The sequence below is a fragment of the Rana temporaria genome, chromosome 6 (assembly GCF_905171775.1).
Source record: "Rana temporaria chromosome 6, aRanTem1.1, whole genome shotgun sequence".
NCBI classification, from domain to species: domain Eukaryota; kingdom Metazoa; phylum Chordata; class Amphibia; order Anura; family Ranidae; genus Rana; species Rana temporaria.
In genome coordinates, this window is record NC_053494.1 from 181,844,000 (window position 1) to 181,863,999 (window position 20,000).

The following is a 20,000-nucleotide window of genomic DNA, read 5'->3' on the forward strand; positions in this document are numbered from 1 at the left end:
CATGGGGCCCATATTATACAATACTGCACCGTTTATAGCCTTATAAATTACAGATCTGAATGCAGTAAATTGTATGCCCGTTCTTGAGCCATTTTAGTCATATCTATTAAAAAAAAAAAAAAACATTCCTGTCGTCTTTTTGGTGTATTGGTAGCAAAGATCTTGCACTTATTTATAAGATACAACTGTAGCCAAGAGAACGTGTGTAGTCAGATGAACAACCAAGTTAACTGAACTCAGAGGACAACTTGGCCTTACCTGTTCTTTTACCGACGCCAAAATGTTTGTAGCGGTGGCTTCTGGTTCCATGCTGGTAGTGGGAGGAGCTTCTTGCGGGACTTTCTGTAGGCCCTCCTCCATCAATGGAGTCTGCTCAGGAGCTGGCATGGCATCTAGACAATATAGAAAAACAGCTGGTAAGTAAAGCACAAAAACAACATTTGTCAACTACAGGCCAAAAACGAGATTTACCTTTTGGTAAATTTGACGGTAAATAATTGTGATACACATAACTAAATATTCTTGTATGTGTTTTACAGGAAATGTACTATATACACTGATTAGAGAGGAAAATGTTGGGGGGGAACTACACTCGATTTTCAGCAAACGTATACATTTTGAGCCGTTATCACGCTTGGACTTCTCTAAGCTTTGCATGATATTTTTGCAGAATTAACACATTAAAAATGTATTTTCTATGTGCCCTGGTGTCGAGCCTGCATTGGTCTTTGCATATTGTGGGGTAAACGAGCCCCCCCCCCCCAAAAAAAAAACCACAACCACAACACCAGTCGGTGTTATGGTTTGTCCCAACTCCTGTGATTAATCACTGAACAGCCTCATCAGCATGTAAAAACTCTAAAGACAATACAAAGTTGTACTGTAAAGCTCTGCACAAACTGTTGGTGCTATATAAATCCTGTATAATAAAAATGGAATGTACTGAAAACGATCATTACATGTGTTCCAGGAACAGCCGACATCCTTCTGTATAGAGTGGATTGCAAGGCATAGTGGGTGTGATGCAAGGTAGATTCATGGGTGCCAGACACTTCTTGAATGCAAAGAGATTTATTTTCTTTTGAACAGAACTGTGGGAGAGAGGGTTTAGGGCCAGGACACCCTTAGGTAGTTGCAATGTCAATTGGCAGACTCCGAGACTTCTACAAGTAGACAGCCATGCAGGGAAAGGCACCCAGCCAGGCACTACATCTGCATGTGTAGAAGCGCCGTCTCCTATGGCAACAGGTCATAACATAATGTTACTTTATAGATTATATAGACTCTGTAGATTCTCAGCCCACTGAGCTCCCAGTCTCTCACTAGACTTGCCGATTCACTGCCACTGAATCTTCATACTTTAGTATCTTCCTCAAGCTTCACCACCGCTTCCCTGCTGGGTCCCTAGCTTGGCACTCCAGATACTCAATCATCACCCCACTGGCTGGGTCCCTAGCTTGGCACTCCAGATACTCAATCATCACCCCACTGGCTGGGTCCCTGGCTTGGCACCTGCTGAATTTTCCCGATTATTCACCGTCCCCGGTTGGTGAGAATACTGCTCGGGTACTTTCTTCAGCTACTCAATATGGTCCCTGGTAACAAGGTGGTTGGTCCCTTAGTGGAGACAGCTTCCCTTCTACCTCAGGCCAAAACAGTTTCACCAGCCGGCAGAACCGGTTGGACTGCAAGGTCGCAATCCCAACCCTACGCTGCCCTCTTGCTTCTGGATAGGCCCACAGAAAGCCGCAGCCAGATGAGCCAGGGATAGGCCCAAACTCCAGCCTAGCAGCCCGGGCAGCTCAACACAAGACCACCCAGACAGCCAGCTGGTCCTGAAACCGATCACCTGACTCCACCCAATTATATAGCTTCTCCCAACAGGCTAAGGGACCCAAGAAAACCCCTGCCCATTGGCGGAGACACCCCAAATACTCCTTAATATGTCCTTGCATCGCCCTTGTCTTTTCTAATGTCACCAAGAACCTGGCCACCCAGCAACAGAAGCAGTGGCGGCTGGTGAAGTTTTAGGATGGGGGGGCGCAATACCCCGCCCTTCCACATTTGGTCCCTCCCACTTCTCATAAGCCACACCCCTTATAGAATCCACCACTCCGTCCCCTGTATTCCACTTGCTTCCACTCAATGTCAGGTGTATATAGCTCAGCGTCACAGCACAGAGTATATAGCCCCAGCATCACAAATCATGGTATATAGCGCAGCCTTACAGATCGGTGCAAACAAACTAAAATATGACACTGTTAGTAATGAAGGACTCGAAATGGGCAGGAGATTACCAGAGACTGCGGACATACTGCAGGAGATTATAAGAAACTGCGGACATACTGCACAGGATTACCAGAGACTGCGGACATACTACACAAGATTACCAGAGACTGCGGACATACTACACAAGATTACCAGAGACTGCGGACATACTACACAAGATTACCAGAGACTGCGGACATACTACACAAGATTACCAGAGACTGCAGACATACTGCAAAAGATTACCAGAGACTGCAGACATACTGCAGGAGATTACCAGAGACTGCGGACATACTGCAGGAGATTACCAGAGACTGCAGACATACTGCAAAATATTACCAGAGACTGCGGACATACTGCAGGAGACTACCAGAGACTGCAGACATACTGCAAAAGATTACCAGAGACTGCGGACATACTGCAGGAGATTACCAGAGACTGCGGACATACTGCAGGAGATTACCAGAGACTGCGGACATACTGCACAAGATTGCCAGATACTGCGGACATACTGCACAAGATTACCAGAGACTTCGGACATACTGCAGGAGATTACCAGAGACTGCGGACATACTGCACAAGATTACCAGAGACTGCGGACATACTGCACAAGATTACCAGAGACTGCAGGAATTACTTGTCCTGCGACTTGGGACTTAAATGTTGCATGACAAGTCGTACCCCATGATTTCCAATGAGAACCGTTCATATCTGTGCGACTTCAAAGTAGTCCCTGCATTACTTTGGTCCCACTTTGATGCAACTTGAGGTCCATAGACCTCCAGAATACACAGGCATTGCTTTAAGTCACATCAAAATTGCAGTAGAATTGTGCAACTTTCAGACTGCATTAGCCTGAAAGTCGCAAGATTCTGCCACAATCTTTTGGTGCGATTTTGCAGCGACTTGAAGCAATGCCTATGTATTCTGGAGGTCTATGGACCTCAAGTCACATCAAGGTGGGACAAAAGTAATGCAGGGACTACTTCAAAGTTGCACAGATATGAACAGTTCTCATTGGAAATCATCGGGTCCAACTCATCCTGCAACTTTCCAGTCCCAAGTCGCAGGACAATTTGCAAGCGGGGGGTGGGGTGGTGTTGACGGCCGATATTTTCCCTGCACATTAAGTATAAAAAAAGTTTTTTTTTTTTAATAACTGGGGGGGTGGTCTGGTGGGGTAGTGTTACCGGCCGCTATTTGTGCTGTAATGAATTTTTACATAGAAAATAAATGTTGTTAATAAGTGGGTAAATGAATTATAAAAAAAGCCGGTTATTGAAAAAAACTTTTTTTATAATTCATTTACACACTTATTAACAACATTTCTTTTCTATGTAAAAATTCATTACAGCACAAATAGCGGCCGGTAACACTACCCCACCAGACCACCCCCCCAGTTATTAAAAAAAAAACTTTTTTTATACTTATTGCTAAATTGAATCAAATCTAAAAAATAAACGGTTAATAAGCTTAATATATTTAACTAATATTAAAAAAAAAAAAAAAACATTGATTGGGGGGGGGGGGGGGGTTGTTGCCTGGCATTATTTTTGCTGAATATTAAATATAAAAAAAAATATATTAAAAAAAAATTGGATTAAGCATATGAATGTAATGTATGTGTATGATTTTAATTTCTTGTATGGATAAAAAAAGAAAATTTAAATAAAGAGATTTATAAAAAAAAAAAGCAGGGGGGGGGGGGGTGGAGATTGGACGCCAGCCGCCGAATATTATATTTTTTATTAAATATTATATATTTTTTAAATAAGCGAGGGGTGGGGGGGGGCCGCCAAATAGTAAATAAAAAAAAGACTTTGAATAAGCTTGGGGGGGGGGGGGGGGGTGCCGGGGGCCGAATAAGAAAAACGTTGTGGAAATCACGGGGGAGGTTAGAAGCTGCTGTATAAGCTGGTGGGGTGTTGTGGAGCGGCCGCCGATGCTTACAGACAGGCAGACTTACCTGTTCCTCGGTCGGGCGCACTGAGCTCGAGCTGTTCCGACGTCACTTCCTGTTTTCGAGTGACGTCGGAACGAGCACAGAGACGGGCGGGTGCACACGGAAAGTGTATGCACCCGCCCGGCCATAACAATACACTCCATCGCGCCGGAAGCAAGTGGCGCGATGGAGAACGCCACAAAGCCTTTTTTTTTTTGCCAATGTAGCGCCGCGTCTGCAATCCCGTGATTGCACAGACGTGGCGCTACTCCTACAGCACTGTGCCGGCGTCCGGCGCGCGGACACAGTGCACATAAGGCCCTTTTTTGGAATTTTTTTTTTCTTAAAGGGACAGATTTAAAACATTTTTTTTTTTTTTTACTGACTGGGGGATGGGGGGCGGCGCCCGGGCGCCCCTATGGACGGGCCGCCACTGAACAGAAGAGAGAAGTGCAGCAAATCCAGACTTCGGGTGAAATCAATTGATCCCTAATAATTGACCAAGGCAATTATACCTGGCAGATAAACTTAGGAGCAACCCTGCCTAGACTTTGGGCTACTACATTACTTTTTGATATAGTGGTTCTCTAGGGTTTAAACCCGATTGTTAAGTTGCACAGTCACTGTGTATGTGAATTATATCACCTCTGCCTCACTTCCTGCTGCTATGCTTTCCAGGATCACAGTGCAATCACTATGGGCATTGTATACAATTTAAAAGATCAGAGACTTCACTTTCATTTCCAGTGGCTGTTGAAAGTCATCCTGCTACTTACTCACAAGTAAAGCAATTGGCCGAATCAAAGAAATAGACGCAATTAACGCGTAAACAAATTATGCCTCCAAGAAAACATGCTGTTAATCTCTGGATTATACCAAAACTGGGGCAGATGTAGTTCTGTATGAATAATGATAACATATGACATATTGGATGACAGCTTCACTGAGTGGTCAGCGACATATTGGGGCACATGGCCAGCTGATACAACTTCCTGTTAAAAGGAAATTACCGGTATATACTTTTTTTTAATAAAATGCATTACGATGTGACCTGCCTTATCTATGTGCCAAGATTTTAAAATCCTTTTTCATATTATTACATTATATACAGGGAGTGCAGAATTATTAGGCAAATGGGTATTTTGACCACATCATCCTCTTTATGCATGTTGTCTTACTCCAAGCTGTATAGGCTCGAAAGCCTACTACCAATTAGGCATATTAGGTGATGTGCATCTCTGTAATGAGAAGGTGTGTGGTCTAATGACATCAACACCCTATATCAGGTGTGCAGAATTATTAGTCAACTTCCTTTCCTGTGGCAAAATGGGTCAAAAGAAGGACTTGACAGACTCAGAAAAGTCAAAAATAGTGCAATATCTTGCAGAGGGATGCAGCACTCTTAAAATTGCAAAGCTTCTGAAGCGTGATCATCGAACAATCAAGCGTTTCATTCAAAATAGTCAACAGGGTCGCAAGAAGCGTGTGGAAAAACCAAGGCGCAAAATAACTGCCCATGAACTGAGAAAAGTCAAGCGTGCAGCTGCCAAGATGCCACTTGCCACCAGTTTGGCCATATTTCAGAGCTGCAACATCACTGGAGTGCCCAAAAGCACAAGGTGTGCAATACTCAGAGACATGGCCAAGGTAAGAAAGGCTGAAAGACGACCACCACTGAACAAGACACACAAGCTGAAACGTCAAGACTGGGCCAAGAAATATCTCAAGACTGATTTTTCTAAGGTTTTATGGACTGCTGAAATAAGAGTGAGTCTTGATGGGCCAGATGGATGGGCCCGTGGCTGGATTGGTAAAGGGCAGAGAGCTCCAGTCCGACTCAGACGCCAGCAAGGTGGAGGTGGAGTACTGGTTTGGGCTGGTATCATCAAAGATGAGCTTGTGGGGCCTTTTCGGGTTGAGGATGGAGTCAAGCTCAACTCCCAGTCCTACTGCCAGTTTCTGGAAGACACCTTCTTCAAGCAGTGGTACAGGAAGAAGTCTGCATCCTTCAAGAAAAACATGATTTTCATGCAGGACAATGCTCCATCACACGCGTCCAAGTACTCCACAGCGTGGCTGGCAAGAAAGGGTATAAAAGAAGAAAAACTAATGACATGGCCTCCTTGTTCACCTGATCTGAACCCCATTGAGAACCTGTGGTCCATCATCAAATGTGAGATTTACAAGGAGGGAAAACAGTACACCTCTCTGAACAGTGTCTGGGAGGCTGTGGTTGCTGCTGCACGCAATGTTGATGGTGAACAGATCAAAACACTGACAGAATCCATGGATGGCAGGCTTTTGAGTGTCCTTGCAAAGAAAGGTGGCTATATTGGTCACTGATTTGTTTTTGTTTTGTTTTTGAATGTCAGAAATGTATATTTGTGAATGTTGAGATGTTATATTGGTTTCACTGGTAAAAAATAAATTGAAATGGGTATATATTTTTTTTTCGTTAAGTTGCCTAATAATTATGCACAGTAATAGTCACCTGCACACACAGATATCCCCCTAAAATAGCTAAAACTAAAAACAAACTAAAAACTACTTCCAAAAATATTCAGCTTTGATATTAATGAGTTTTTTGGGTTCATTGAGAACATGGTTGTTGTTCAATAATAAAATGAATCCTCAAAAATACAACTTGCCTAATAATTCTGCACTCCCTGTATATATATTTTACAACGACAAAGGCAGCCATATTTGCTCATTCCATATAAAGGCTATGCTACCTGCTTATTTGTGTTAGGCCTCATGCAAATGGGCCAAAAAAAAAAACCACCACGAAAATTCCGCTTTCAGCAGTATTTTTATTTTAAGCCTCTGAATGCAGCTTTATTTTAGTCAATGTGTCCATTCACATTGTGGCATTTAGACTAATTTCAGAGCAGCATTTAAAAATAAAATGCCTGAAATCTGTGTTTGTAGAGGGGTTTACTGGCATAATTTACATATACTGTATATGTGCATATACACATAAACAAATGCATTCTAGTGGCTAGAATAAATATTCTAGCCACTAGAAGGAGTATGTGCATACTCAAATTTAATTCTAATGGTTAACACGCATAATTATGCTTCAAAACTATTTGGATTTTGTAGTGTACACAGGATTATTTTATAATACATATGTGTACTAGTGCTGAACGATTCTGGATAAAATAAGAATCACAATTTTTATTGTTTAGAATAAAGATCACAATTCTTGGCGTAACTTCCAACAAAAAAATTAGGCTAACTTTATCGTTTAGCTTTTTTAATTTTTTTTTATAAATTTAAGTGCATTTCTTCCACAAAAAATTGCTTTTGAAAGACCGCTACACAAATACGGTGTGACATACATTTTTGCAACAACCATTTTATTCTCTAGGGTCTCTACTAAATGTTATATATATATTTGGGGGTTCCAAGTAATTTTTTAGCAAAAATTATTAGAGATTTGTATACCCTGTAAAATGTATTTCTCAGAGTTAGACGGACGCAGCATCTCCTTAATTTTGACCATTGGGTTAGATTGCCTCTGCAGGAGTAGGACTAGGCAGAACATAAAAAACTTGGCTACGCCCCATGGGTCAGCCTCAGTCAGCATATAACCCCCTCCCTGCTCTAGGTATTCAGTTTAGTAGCAAGCAGTAATAGAAGTATCAAAACCCTATAGAGGGGTGGGGTGCTGTGTGGAACTCTGAGAAGTGGATTTTACAGCAAGTACAAAAATCACATTTTCTCCGTAGTTCATCGACGGACACAGCGCCTCCTTAATCTTGACCATTGGGATGTCCAAAAGCAGTGCCAACGAGAAATGAGGAGTGGGGAAAATAACCCAAGGCTAAACACAAGAGCCCTAACCAGGACACAGGAGCCTTAACTGGAGCACAGGAGCCTCATCTGAAATAATGTAAAGAAAAAACACCCCTCAAGAGGGAATAGCAGCCTGCAAAACCTTTCGGCCAAAAGAAGCATCCACAGATGCCAAAATATCTACTTTATAGAATTTAGCTAAGGGAATCTCCTGATTCTCAAATGGAGGTTCTGAAAAACCGATAGTACTATTTGTTCACAGTGTCTCCCCGCAGGGATGTAGTCCCATGGGAGGGGGCAAGCACGCTGAGGAACAGGAAGTGAGGAATTCAGACAAAGAAAAAAAAACATTTAGAAGGGAAATTAAAGGAAAGGGTAAGTGAACCAACAACTAGCTTAAAGGAACCCTATTTAGAAAATAATAAACAAGTCTTTACAACTCCTTTAAGTCCCATGGTGGCAAAAGAGATCGTACAGATGGAGCCATGTGCCCAACTCTTTGAATGAAGGTACGACCTAAAGAGTGAGTGGCTAGGGGTCACTGAAAGAAGATTGCCAAGGCAGACACCTGGCCCTGGAAGGTACTCAAGGCCAACCTCTGCTCAACGCCCCGTTACAGGTAGGCCAAGATCTGACCTATAGAAAAGGAGTGAGGATGAGCACCAATCGACTCACACCAAGAAATGTGCGCTTTCCACGTACGGTGGTATATCTTACTAGGAGGTTTCGTTATTTAGGGCAAAGAAACAGGTTTGCTTTAACCTGCCATTACCAATTGCGTACATGTACATTTCCTTTGTTTGACACCAGGAGCTAAAGGAAACATCAAGTACTTCTGAGAATTGGGCATGAGACAGCGCTGGGCCAACCAGCACAATTACATGGGGAGTAAATAATGACTGGTGGCTTTTACTCTGGTGGCTCAATGGAACAGTACAGGAGCAATGAGAAGGTAAATATATTGTGGATTTCTTTTTAGGGCAGTGAGTTGTTTTTCTGTAACTTCATTGGAGTTGTGTAATGTGGAAACTGTAGAAGCTAAAAAGCATTTTTTTTTATTTAGTGTCCCAATGGGGTCTTTTCAACTTGTAAAGAATTATTAACCTCTTCCATACCGGGCAGTTATACACCCATCCATACCGGGCCTATTCTGGCACTTCTCTCCTACATGTACAAATCATAATTTTTTTGCTAGAAAATTACGCAGAACCCCCAAACATTATATATGTTTTTTTTAGCAGACACCCTAGGGAATAAAACGACGGTCATTGAAACCTTTTATCTTGCACGGTATTTGCGCAATAATTTTTCAAACGCCTTTTTTTGGGAAAAAAATTGTTTCATGAATTAAAAAAAATTTAAAAAACAGTAAAGTTAGCCCAATTTTTTTGTAAAATATGAAATATGATGTTACACGAGTAAATAGATACCTAACATGTCACGCTTTAAAATTGCGCACACTCATGGAATGGCGCCAAACTTCGGTACTTAAAAATCTCCATAGGCAACGATTTGAAATTTTTTACAGGTTACCAGTTTAGATTTACAGAGGAGATCTAGTGCTAGAATTGTTTGCTGGCACTCTAACGCACAGCGGCGATACCTCACATATGTGGTTTAAAACGGCGTTTACATATGTCGGCGGGACTTGCGTGTGCGTTCGCTTCTGCGCGCAAGCTACCGGGGGACAGGGGCGTTAAAAAAATAAATTTTTATTTCTTTTTTTTTTTATATATATTTATTTCTTTTTTACACTTTTTTTTTTAATTTTTTTTTTTTTTTTTATCACTTTTATTCCTATTACAAGGAATGTAAACATCCCTTGTAATAGGAATGTGTGTGACAGGTACTCTTTATGGAGAGATGCGGGGTCAGTAAGACCCCACATCTCTCCTCCAGGCTGGAAAGCATGAAATCGGTGATGAAAAAAAATTCACCGATCTCATGCTTGTGGTTGCTTAGCAGCCGCAATCGCGGCTTTGTTTACTTACGGGACCCGGGCGTGACGTCATCACATCGCGCCCGGGTCCTCCGACGGTCATAGAGATGACTGGTGACCATCTGGTCACCAGTCATCTCTATGCTTCCTGCGAGCGCCGGACGATTCGTTCTCCGGGCCCCCGATGGCACGGGAGAGCCCGGAGAAGCACCGGATGGCGGCGGGAGGGGGGGGATGTCCCCTCCCGCCGCCTGTAAGAACGATCTAGCGGCGGGAACCGCCGCTATGATCGTTCTTACGTTGTGCAGAATCGCCGGCAGTTTAGAAGGATATCTGAATGATGCCTCTTAGCTGCAGGCATCATTCAGATATCCACCCGGAAAGCCCAGGACGTCATATGACGTCCACTCTGAACGGCAGAAGTTCTTTGTGGACGTCATTTTACTATGGGCCGGTAGGGAAGTGGTTAAACAAACATCAAACTGCGAATGACACAAACTGGCAGCAACCATACTGTACACCTGAGTGCTATGTAAAAATAGGCTGCTTATGAAACAAACGCAGATACAATATAAACCATTCATGTGTGCCGGATCCAACAAGGAGAGTTAATGAGTATGTGTCTGCTCTCCCCTCCAGCGAGGCTGACTGCAAGAAGGACAAGCCTGCAGAGGTCTAAACACAACACAAAACAAGTGCATGCCTCCATCCTTCTGTCCTCAACCCCACTGCAATTAAACAAGTTATTCACCTGATTAATTGGACTAATCACAAGCTATTATTTTTAATACATAGAAAGAAAATAATAAAACATTTGGCTTATTCAGTACTCCCTTGTGACTCCTATTTTCATCACCAACTGGTGTGAACGCTTAGCTGAGGGCCCCCATAGTGAGACTATAAACTCGTAGGTGGAAAGGAATTTTGTCATTAAGAACAAAACACCTGTCCTTGCCAGGGGGTTCAAAGACCAAGGCATAGCTACCCCGTACGTAAAGAATTAGTCCATCATTGTCAAGTGTTTGTTGGAAGCTTGTTTCTCCAGCTATATGCAACTACTTTTGTATATTTTCACAGTTCTATGCTTTCTTGTGTTATTCTCAGTCTCACCTACCATTCCAAATTTTTCTAAATCCTGCAGGTGGTTGTTTATATATTGCAGAACAAAAGGGGCTGCTGTAACCACCTAACCAGAGGGCCGATTTACAATTCAAGAGCCCCGTTGTGGTGCAATAACGTGCATTGCGTTAATGCAGCCATGCATTATTAATGAGCTGCCAATGCACCACAATAGATTTAAAAAAAAAAAAAAAAAATGTTAATGCAATGCAGCACACCACCTCCAAGTGATACATGCACTGGGATGCAGTTTGTTGTGCTCTACTGTGTTAGGATGCCATTCACAATGAATAGCACTGCAACACACATGAAGCAGGTGTAGTGCCATGTGTTCTACAACGCACAATTATTATTATTATTATACAGTATTTATATAGCGCCAACAGTTTGTGCAGTGCTTTACAACATGAGGGCAGACAGTACAGTTACAATAATACAGGATGAATCAGAGGGCCCTTCTCGTTGGAGCTTAAAATCTATGAAAACCGTGAATGGGCCCTGATCGTAACAGATTACCATGCACAGTGAAACCCAGCACTTGCTAGGAAACACGTGGGTCAGGTGCACTTCAAAATGAGACCCCTGTAGTTGAAGGCGCTGCAGTGAGACTTCCAATTTATGCCTCCCATAATACAGTGCTCAGTGCCTGAGGGATCAATGCCTCCCATAATACAGTGCTCAGTGCCTGAGGGACCAATGCCTCCCATAATACAGTGCTCAGTGCCTGAGGGACCAATGCCTCCCATAATACAGTGCTCAGTGCCTGAGGGACCAATGTCTCCTATAATACAGTGCCTGAGGGACCAATGCCTCCCATAATACAGTGCTCAGTGCCTGAGGGACCAATGCCTCCCATAATACAGGGACCAATGCCTCCCATAATACAGTGCTCAGTGCCTGAGGGACCAATGCCTCCTATAATACAGTGCTCAGTGCCTGAGTGGCCAATGCCTCCTATAATTCAGTGCCTGAGTGGCCAATTTCTAACTTTAGGCACAATCACATGGGGTGGAGGATTTGTGCTCGAGACAAGATTTTACAGGGCTCTGGCAGCTCATCAGGCCGGCCACACTCAAAATCAAGCAGGTAAAAGTCTCCACGGTGCCTACAGTACAGTACCGGTAGTTATATTACTTTCTGTATTGAATAGTTCACTTCAATTTCCTTGACGAAAGTGAGAAAATATCGGTCACACTGACCTGTGCACAAATGAGGAAAAGCCGCAACGTTCAAACCAAAGATAAAATAGGCATGGGTGACTCTCCACCACAAGAAGAAACACAAGTCCCACATACAAAGTAACAGAGGGAAAACGATTAACTAGGAAAGGAACACCTCAGAATAATTAATTATAGCAGCAACCAGGCACAAGAAAAAAAAAAAAAAAGTTGCTTCAATTTTGAGCCTCAACATACCTTTAATCAACCCAAGACTAACTTCCTTCAGCCCTGGTTCACACTGGGTACAATTTGGAACGATTTGAGATGCGATTTGACATGTCAAATCGCATCTCAAATCGGCGGCAATTGTCGGCAATGGCACTGTCCTAATCAGTGCGACGTCGCATCTGCGATTTCAAAAAGTAGTTCCTGTACTACTTTTTGCGATATCGGGCCGCGATTTACATAAAATTGCGGCCGAATCGCGGCAAAATCGCAGCCGCGAAATCGCGGTAAAATCGTGCATTTTACCGCGATTTTGAATTCGCAGCAGTGTGAACTAGGCTTACTGTTTGACTGCATTCGCTTTATGAGACCTCATTGACTTGTGTAGAGCCCATCTCCCAAGACTGGAGACACTGAAAACACAAACCTATGCTAATCAATGTGTGTTCCCTGCCAGGCATGATTTCAGAGACCATGAAAAGGAAGCAAAAGCCGTTTAAAAGGGCTAAAGGGGGGTCAAGCATGTGTACTTTGTCTGAAAGTATACTTGTACTGAAAATTTTCTTTAATTAGCAACAGAGCCTTTTCAGGTGTACATTAGTTACCGGATGCATCTGTTCTGCTACAGGCATCATATTGAACATTTTGCACATGCTGTATTAAACAAGTCCATCCATCTTCTAGGAGGTCCTGAATGCACATCAACAGATGGCAAAAACACTCATAACGCACACTCTGTGCACAAATGTGCACTGCATTGATGTGCATTTGTGTACATTATAAAATGTGTGAATTAGAACTACAATGCATATGTGACCCCCTTACACCTGTCTTTTCTGGTGTGTTGCAATTGTCACACACCCACTTGCTGCTAAACCACAAACATGTACATATTTACATGGTTATTACCAGGCTTATGGCTGCAGCTTGCAATGCTCCAATAAGTAAAAACAATCCTCGGCCATCCTGAACTGCTTTTTACAGGTGGCAGAAGGTGCCACCACCCCCCACCACTCCAGTGCTTCTCCAGGATCTCCCGTCCTCGCAGGGGGCCAGGCATTTGATCCAGCAATTGCACCAGCTTACAATAGAGGCGTTTGGATCGTCTCAGATCACCTTTATGGACTAGGAGATGTGAGGTGAGGGCAGATTTTTCTGGAAAGCATAAGATTGTTTTTTTAACCTATTCCTTTAAGGGTAGAGGAGACGTCCCCATAAGAGGACATGTCATGCTTTATTTTAATCACAATGGAGGTTTAAAAAAAAAAAAAAAAAACACAAATTAAAAAGGGACAGTGTGAAAATAAAAAAATGTAATTTAATTAAAAAAAAAAGTTTGGAACATGGTAATCGTCTGTAAAAACATTTTTGTTCCTCTTTATTTTGGCAGTGGGGGCGGCAAACAAACCCCCCCCCTCTCTTTTCCTATCCCCTTTTTTACAATTTCCAACTTTGCTCCGATTAGGGTTTCTACATATTTGATGTGGAAATTGGCTCCATTGCACAAAAGTCCCTTCACGGGATTCTTTCTTTTTTTTAAACCATATATGCATAATAATTTTGAATTGCTATAAGTGTTAGTACCAACATTGTTATGCTCACAGTGAATTGTCTACCTTGATCAGTGAGTATTAGACACCCTCATCTTGCCCTCCGGCAGAGACAGTCCATGGACAGTTTTTATGGTATGGTATAGTATCGTGTGCAATGACCAGAATGTAATGGTTTGACACTATTGTAACACTGTGTTGAACATGTACCTGTGCTATTATGTACAAAAAAAATGTTTCAATAAAAAAAAACATTACTTGTACAAGTGTGTTACGGTAAATGGCACTGTAACACACCTACACAAGTATTGTGCTGCAGTAACATGCAAGTTAATGGCAACCAACTGCATCTTGCCAATGAACGTGCATTTAAGTGCTCCACAAAGATTGGTAATACACTATTGTATAATGTGGTGCACTGCATTACAAACAATAGTACATGCACATTTCAGGATGCCTTAGTGCAATGCACATCAATATATGATGCAACATTAACACAACATCAATGTGTGAACCCAGCCTAAGCGTTTGGTCAGCTCCTCTACATGCCTTTTCCTCCTGGAAGGCTAAAGGCCTCTGCTGAACGCGCTGGTGATGGGGTTTTTGTTTGCAGCATGTAAATGCCTATGTATGCATAGACACATAGGCCAACATGCATGTGCATTTACAAGCTGAAAGAATGCCAACCGCCCGTAAAAGCACCATTTTATCTGCCCTGTGTGCATGAGGTCTAGAAAAGTTATAAGCAGAAAAGTGAACCCCTGTATATAATGCTGCGCAAATAGTCCAGTGAGAAGGCAGCTCACATAGCAGTTAGATGCTTAACTGCAGTTCTACTTGGTCAACCAGACACATTTGAGGGGTGCGAATTTTACTGAACGGGAGCAGTAAATGTTTCTTGTTCAGCTGCAGTGTAATTCCCTTTCATGCTAGACCACCCAGCAGTCTGAAGCAACAGGAGAGCAATTAAAGAGCACCGCAAAAAACATATATATGTCTGACCTTTTCTGGACAACGAGGCCGTAATGTTCTCATAACATTGAGAGAAAGAACCCCATAGGAATCTATGTTATTTATCAAGGTCTTCGTGCTGCACAGGTGAATAGGTTGCCATAACAGCATTGTGGTATTTGATACAGCCCGGGTATGCAGATGTGGCTTGTATTCTAAACCACAAGTGACAGGAATACATGGCGACAGAGGCCTAAAAAATTTACTCTGTTAATTTGATGCAGCAATATTACTCCAGGGAAAGAGGGCATCCTATAATTGTGCAGCTCGATTGGCAGAATGATAAAGCTACTTCATAAAACATAAGCTTTCAAATTTTTTTTTTTTTGATAGACTAAATGTAAGAAACTTTTATTTAGCAAACTATGGTCCGTAAAGCAGGGGGTGCCCAACCAGTGGCCCGGGGGCCACATGTGGCCGAGGGAGCCCTCTGATGTGGCCCCCGCATAGCCCTCTGATGTGGCCTACGACCTCCTGCTCTGGGATGGAATAAAATAGAATAGAACACTGTTATTAAAGATACGTTTTTATTATTAAAATCACAGTGTGTGTATATATGGGCATATCTATTCTGCAGTGGTTACTGGGCTGCTTTCAAACCACAGGTACAGAGAAGTGCACCTGGGCGTTACCTGCACTGAGTCATAGAATTCTATTACCTGCGAGTTTGGTGTGCTGAGAGTAGAGTGGGCGCCTATAGAGCCGAGTGGGCTGCCATCCACTTACTCCACTCATTGTGGCCCACGACCGGTTACCAAGTCGCTTAAGTGGCTCTTGCTCTTCAAAAGGTTGGGCATTACTGTCGTAAAGGAAACTTTTCAAGAGAAACTGTAGGCTTCCATTGCCAACACCCTTGTAAAAATGCTGGATATGTGGATATCATACTCATCTTTTGACTTTGCACTAACCTAACTTGCTGTATTGCTTGTTCCAGCTCTGCGATTCAGAAAACCATGGAAGCCAAGCTACTAGCATTTTTAGGGAAAATGTAAGCAATATGCAAAAAATTTGTATTCTTAACTCAGATAAAGCATGAAGATATGGACTTCTGACTTTTCAGATCTGTATACTTGTTATAGGAAGTGAGCCAGGAATTGCCGTGTGGTCAGCATCACAAACAACTAGCACTTTCACAAAGGTTCCCAATCTCAGCCCCCACTTATTTACATTAATTTTACTTGCTGCCTTAGGTCTGCAAATAAGAACCATGAAGGTCAAGAGGTAAAAGGAAACCAAACAACCTAATTTCTTGTGGAAAGCCACTTTCTTCACCTGTAACCTATGTTTCTTAGCTGCTGATTCATTGGGGGTATTGGTTTTGTCTCAATCGCTTACACCCTGAAGTACAAAAACTTTCAATTCAAGTAATTCCAACTGCAGCAAGTTCTCGTACGAAAGGGCCCAAAAATCCCAATATTTTCAACAGAGAGTCAATGCTCACAGCCATCCATTAAGAATAATGTGCCTTATTCCAGTATAGAAAGCAAAAGGCAATTTATTACTCTCAGCTCCTCAGAAGTACAGACATTCAGATATTTGGCAGATGGCTGGCAGGCTTGCACATATTTGGACTCCCACACACTTAAAATTGTTGTTACAAAAGCAGGACTGTAGCTATTTTGAAGCTACAAAGCAAAGTCAACTTTGTTTTGGCTCCTAGCGGCAGCAGGTACTGCATGCATTAGGGAAGGCTTCATGAGAATAGACTTCGTTATTTTTTTGTAGTTATATTTTGAAACATTCAAAAATGTTCCTGTTTACTTCAATAAGAAGTGAGGGGAAGGAGGAAAGCTATAGCGCAGGGACACACTTTTGTCACTATTGATAAGGAGACTGATACTCATTTCTAGTCTAGAAAACAGTAAAGCTCCACCATCTTAACTAATAAAGAAGCAGAGACTTCCTATGTAATGAGTACCCCAATTCATTTTTTTTTAAACTCCAGATTTAATCAATTCAATAAGTTTTGTACAGATTAAAAGTTAGAACATCTGTTAACATTCCATTGCAATCTTTTGGGATTTTTCTAATCACTTTCTTTATTTAAAGAGCAGAACAGGTTTTATTAGCAGTCTGTGTCCAACCCTGGGGAGATTTCTTCTCACTTCCTGTCCAGATGAAGGGTGTTATACAGAACAAGACATGAAGGAGAAAGAATCCCATTAGGAACAAAGCCAGTATTTAATGACAGGTGGCTTAAAGTATAATTGAAGGCAAAACCGTTTTAGTTTTTGATATGGTGGAGAGGAATTAGAACCTCTGTCAGGTTTTACTTGTCTTGGCCCCCGTTAAGGAGATTCACCCTCTATTTGTTCGGTTTACCATGATCATTGAAAGTACAAGAAAAACCCCAAATTTGGGATTGTCCCCAGAAAAGTAATAGGGGGGAAATCTTCCAATGGGGACACTAGTTCTGGTGACTTGGGGGGGCCCCAAGGAATTCCCTTCATTTCAGAGATTTCCTCTCACTTCCTGTTTGGCTATGGATAGAAAGTGAAGGGACATCTCTAAGGGACACAGGGTGAAGAAAAAAAAAACTGACAGGGGTTATACCCCTCCCTTATGCTATGCAAAATGAAAATAAAAATTGCCTAAAGTTCTACTTTAAATACTATAGGTTCGATAAAAAAAATACAACATATATGTCATACTGTTCAGCTTGTTTTGCACAGAGTGGCCCTGAACATCCTCCTGTTCTGGGGTCCCACAGCAGGGTCTCTGGCCTCTTCCCCGCATAAAGAAAAACCCTCTGGAAAGTGCTCTCTCAGAGGGGGGGCGCAATGTTGTGGGCATGCTCCCGTGTCCATCATATGACGTCCTCATCTTTCACAGCCACTAGGGGGCACGCGCACCCGCCGTGTTACTGGGAACATGCCCGGCAGCCGCGATAGCCCAGTAACTGAGCAGGACCATGGATCTCTGTGTGTAAACAAAGAGATCCACGTCCTGTCAGGGAGAGAAAACCGATGCTGTGTCCCTTGTATATAGGGACACAGATCGGTCACCTCCCCAGTCAGTCCCCTCCACCCACAGTTAGAAAACACTATGCAAGGGTACACATTTAACCCCTTCCTCACCCCCTAGTGTTAACCCCTTCCCTGCCAGTCACATTTATACAGTAATCAGTGCATATTTATAGCACTGAATCGCTGTATAAATGTGAATGGTCCCAAAAATGTGTCAAAAGTGTCCGCCATAATGTCGCAGTGCCAATAAAAAAAATCAAAAAAAAAAATCGCAGATCGCTGCCATTACTAGTGTAAAAAAAAAAAAATATATCATAATTATGTCCCCTATTTTGTAGGCGCTATAACTTTTGCAGTTAAAGCGACGCAGTGCCGGAAGCTGAAATTTCACCTGGGCAGGAAGGGGGTATATGTGCCCAGGTAAGCAAGGTGGTTAATTTAGTTCTGCTTTAGTGCCTATCTTGAACCACTTAAAGGGTAACTAAAGGAATTTTTTTTTAGCTAAATAGGTTCCTTTACCTTACTGCAGTCCTTGTTTTCATGTCCTCATTGTTCGTTTTTGCTCTGATGTTGCTGGGTAATTCTGCTCTGTTCTGGACACTTCTGGTTGTCTGTTTCCTGAGGACCACAGTATGGTAGCTTCTAGTTTGTTTTCCAAACCATCACTTCTCTATGGCTCTAAACCGCACAGAGGCAGGATAACATGCAAAAACGAAACTGAAACCACATTAAATGATTGATTCTATCTATTTTTTAATCGTTTTTAAAAGGAATCAGTTAACTATTATGTCTCTATACCCTGTAAACAGTAATTTCAGCAAAAAACATTTTTTCCTTTACAACTTTTTTAACAACCGAGGACGTCCATGGACGTCCTCGACTTTGTGCGGTGATATCTGAATGATGTCTGCAGCTACAGGCATCATTCAGATAGATATCATCAGCCGGGAATTCACTGCACGAAAAAGAATGATCAGATCTTTCTTATAGGCAGCGGGAGGGGACGTCCCCCCCCTCTCGCCGCCATCCGGTGCTTCTCCGGGCTCTCCCGTGCCATCAGGGCCCCGGAGAACGAATCGTCTGGCGCTGGCTGGGAAACAGAGATGGCTGGTGACCAGATGGTTACCAGTCATCTCTAAGACCGTCAGAGGCTCGGGCGCGATGTTAGGACGTCACGCCCGGGTACCGGGAAGTAAACAAAGCCGCAATCGTGGCTGTTGGCATGAGATCGGTGATTTTTTTTCCCACTATCTCATGATTGTAAGCCTGGAGGAAAGAAACATCTCTCCATAAAGAGGACCTGTCACAGTGATTCCTATTACAAGGGATGTAAACATCCCTTGTAATAGGAAATAAAAAGTGATAAAAAAATAAAAATAAAAAAAAAGTGTAAAAATAAAAAAAATCAAGTAAAAAAAATAATACAATTTTAAATGCCCCTGTCCCCGGTATCTCACGCTCAGAAGCGAACACGCATGCAAGTCCCGCCCACATACGTAAACGCCGTCAAACCCCACATGTGGGTATCGTCGCGTGCGTTAGAGCGTGTGCAACAATTCTAGCACTAGACGACCTCTAACTCGAAAATAGTAACCAGTAAAAAAAAATTTAAAGCGTCGCCTATGGAGATTTTAAGTACCGAAGTTTGGCGCCATTCCATGAGTGTGCACAATTTTAAAAGCGTGACATGTTAGGTATCCATTTACTCGGCGTAACATCATCTTTCACGTTATGCAAACAAATTGGGCTAACTTTACTGTTTTGTTATTTTTTAATTCATGAAACCGTTTTTTTTTTTTTAAAAAGGCGTTTGAAAAATGATTGCGTAAATACAGTGCGAGAAAAAAAAAGTTTGCAATGAACCGCACTTCATTCCCCAGGGTGTCTGCTAAAAAATATATATAATTTTTGGGGGGTTCCAATTAATTTTCTAGCAAGAAAATTTTAGATTTGTACTTTGAGAGAAGTGCCAAAATAGGCCCGGTGGGCAAATGGTTTAAATACCTGAACTGTAAAAAGGCT

At 42.4% G+C, this 20,000-nt stretch overlaps 1 protein-coding gene across 11 annotated transcripts in view; it reads right to left on the reverse strand.

Moving 5' to 3' along the window:
• PKP4 (plakophilin 4) overlaps positions 1–20,000 on the reverse strand; it is a 372,718-nt gene that overhangs the window by 243,765 nt on the left and 108,953 nt on the right. For all 11 annotated transcript variants that reach the window (XM_040357916.1, XM_040357915.1, XM_040357912.1 and 8 more), the window contains one exon: positions 259–392. In XM_040357916.1, the coding sequence (XP_040213850.1) occupies positions 259–387 (129 nt within the window). In that variant the 5' untranslated portion in view covers positions 388–392. The remainder of the gene's footprint in view (positions 1–258; positions 393–20,000) is intronic.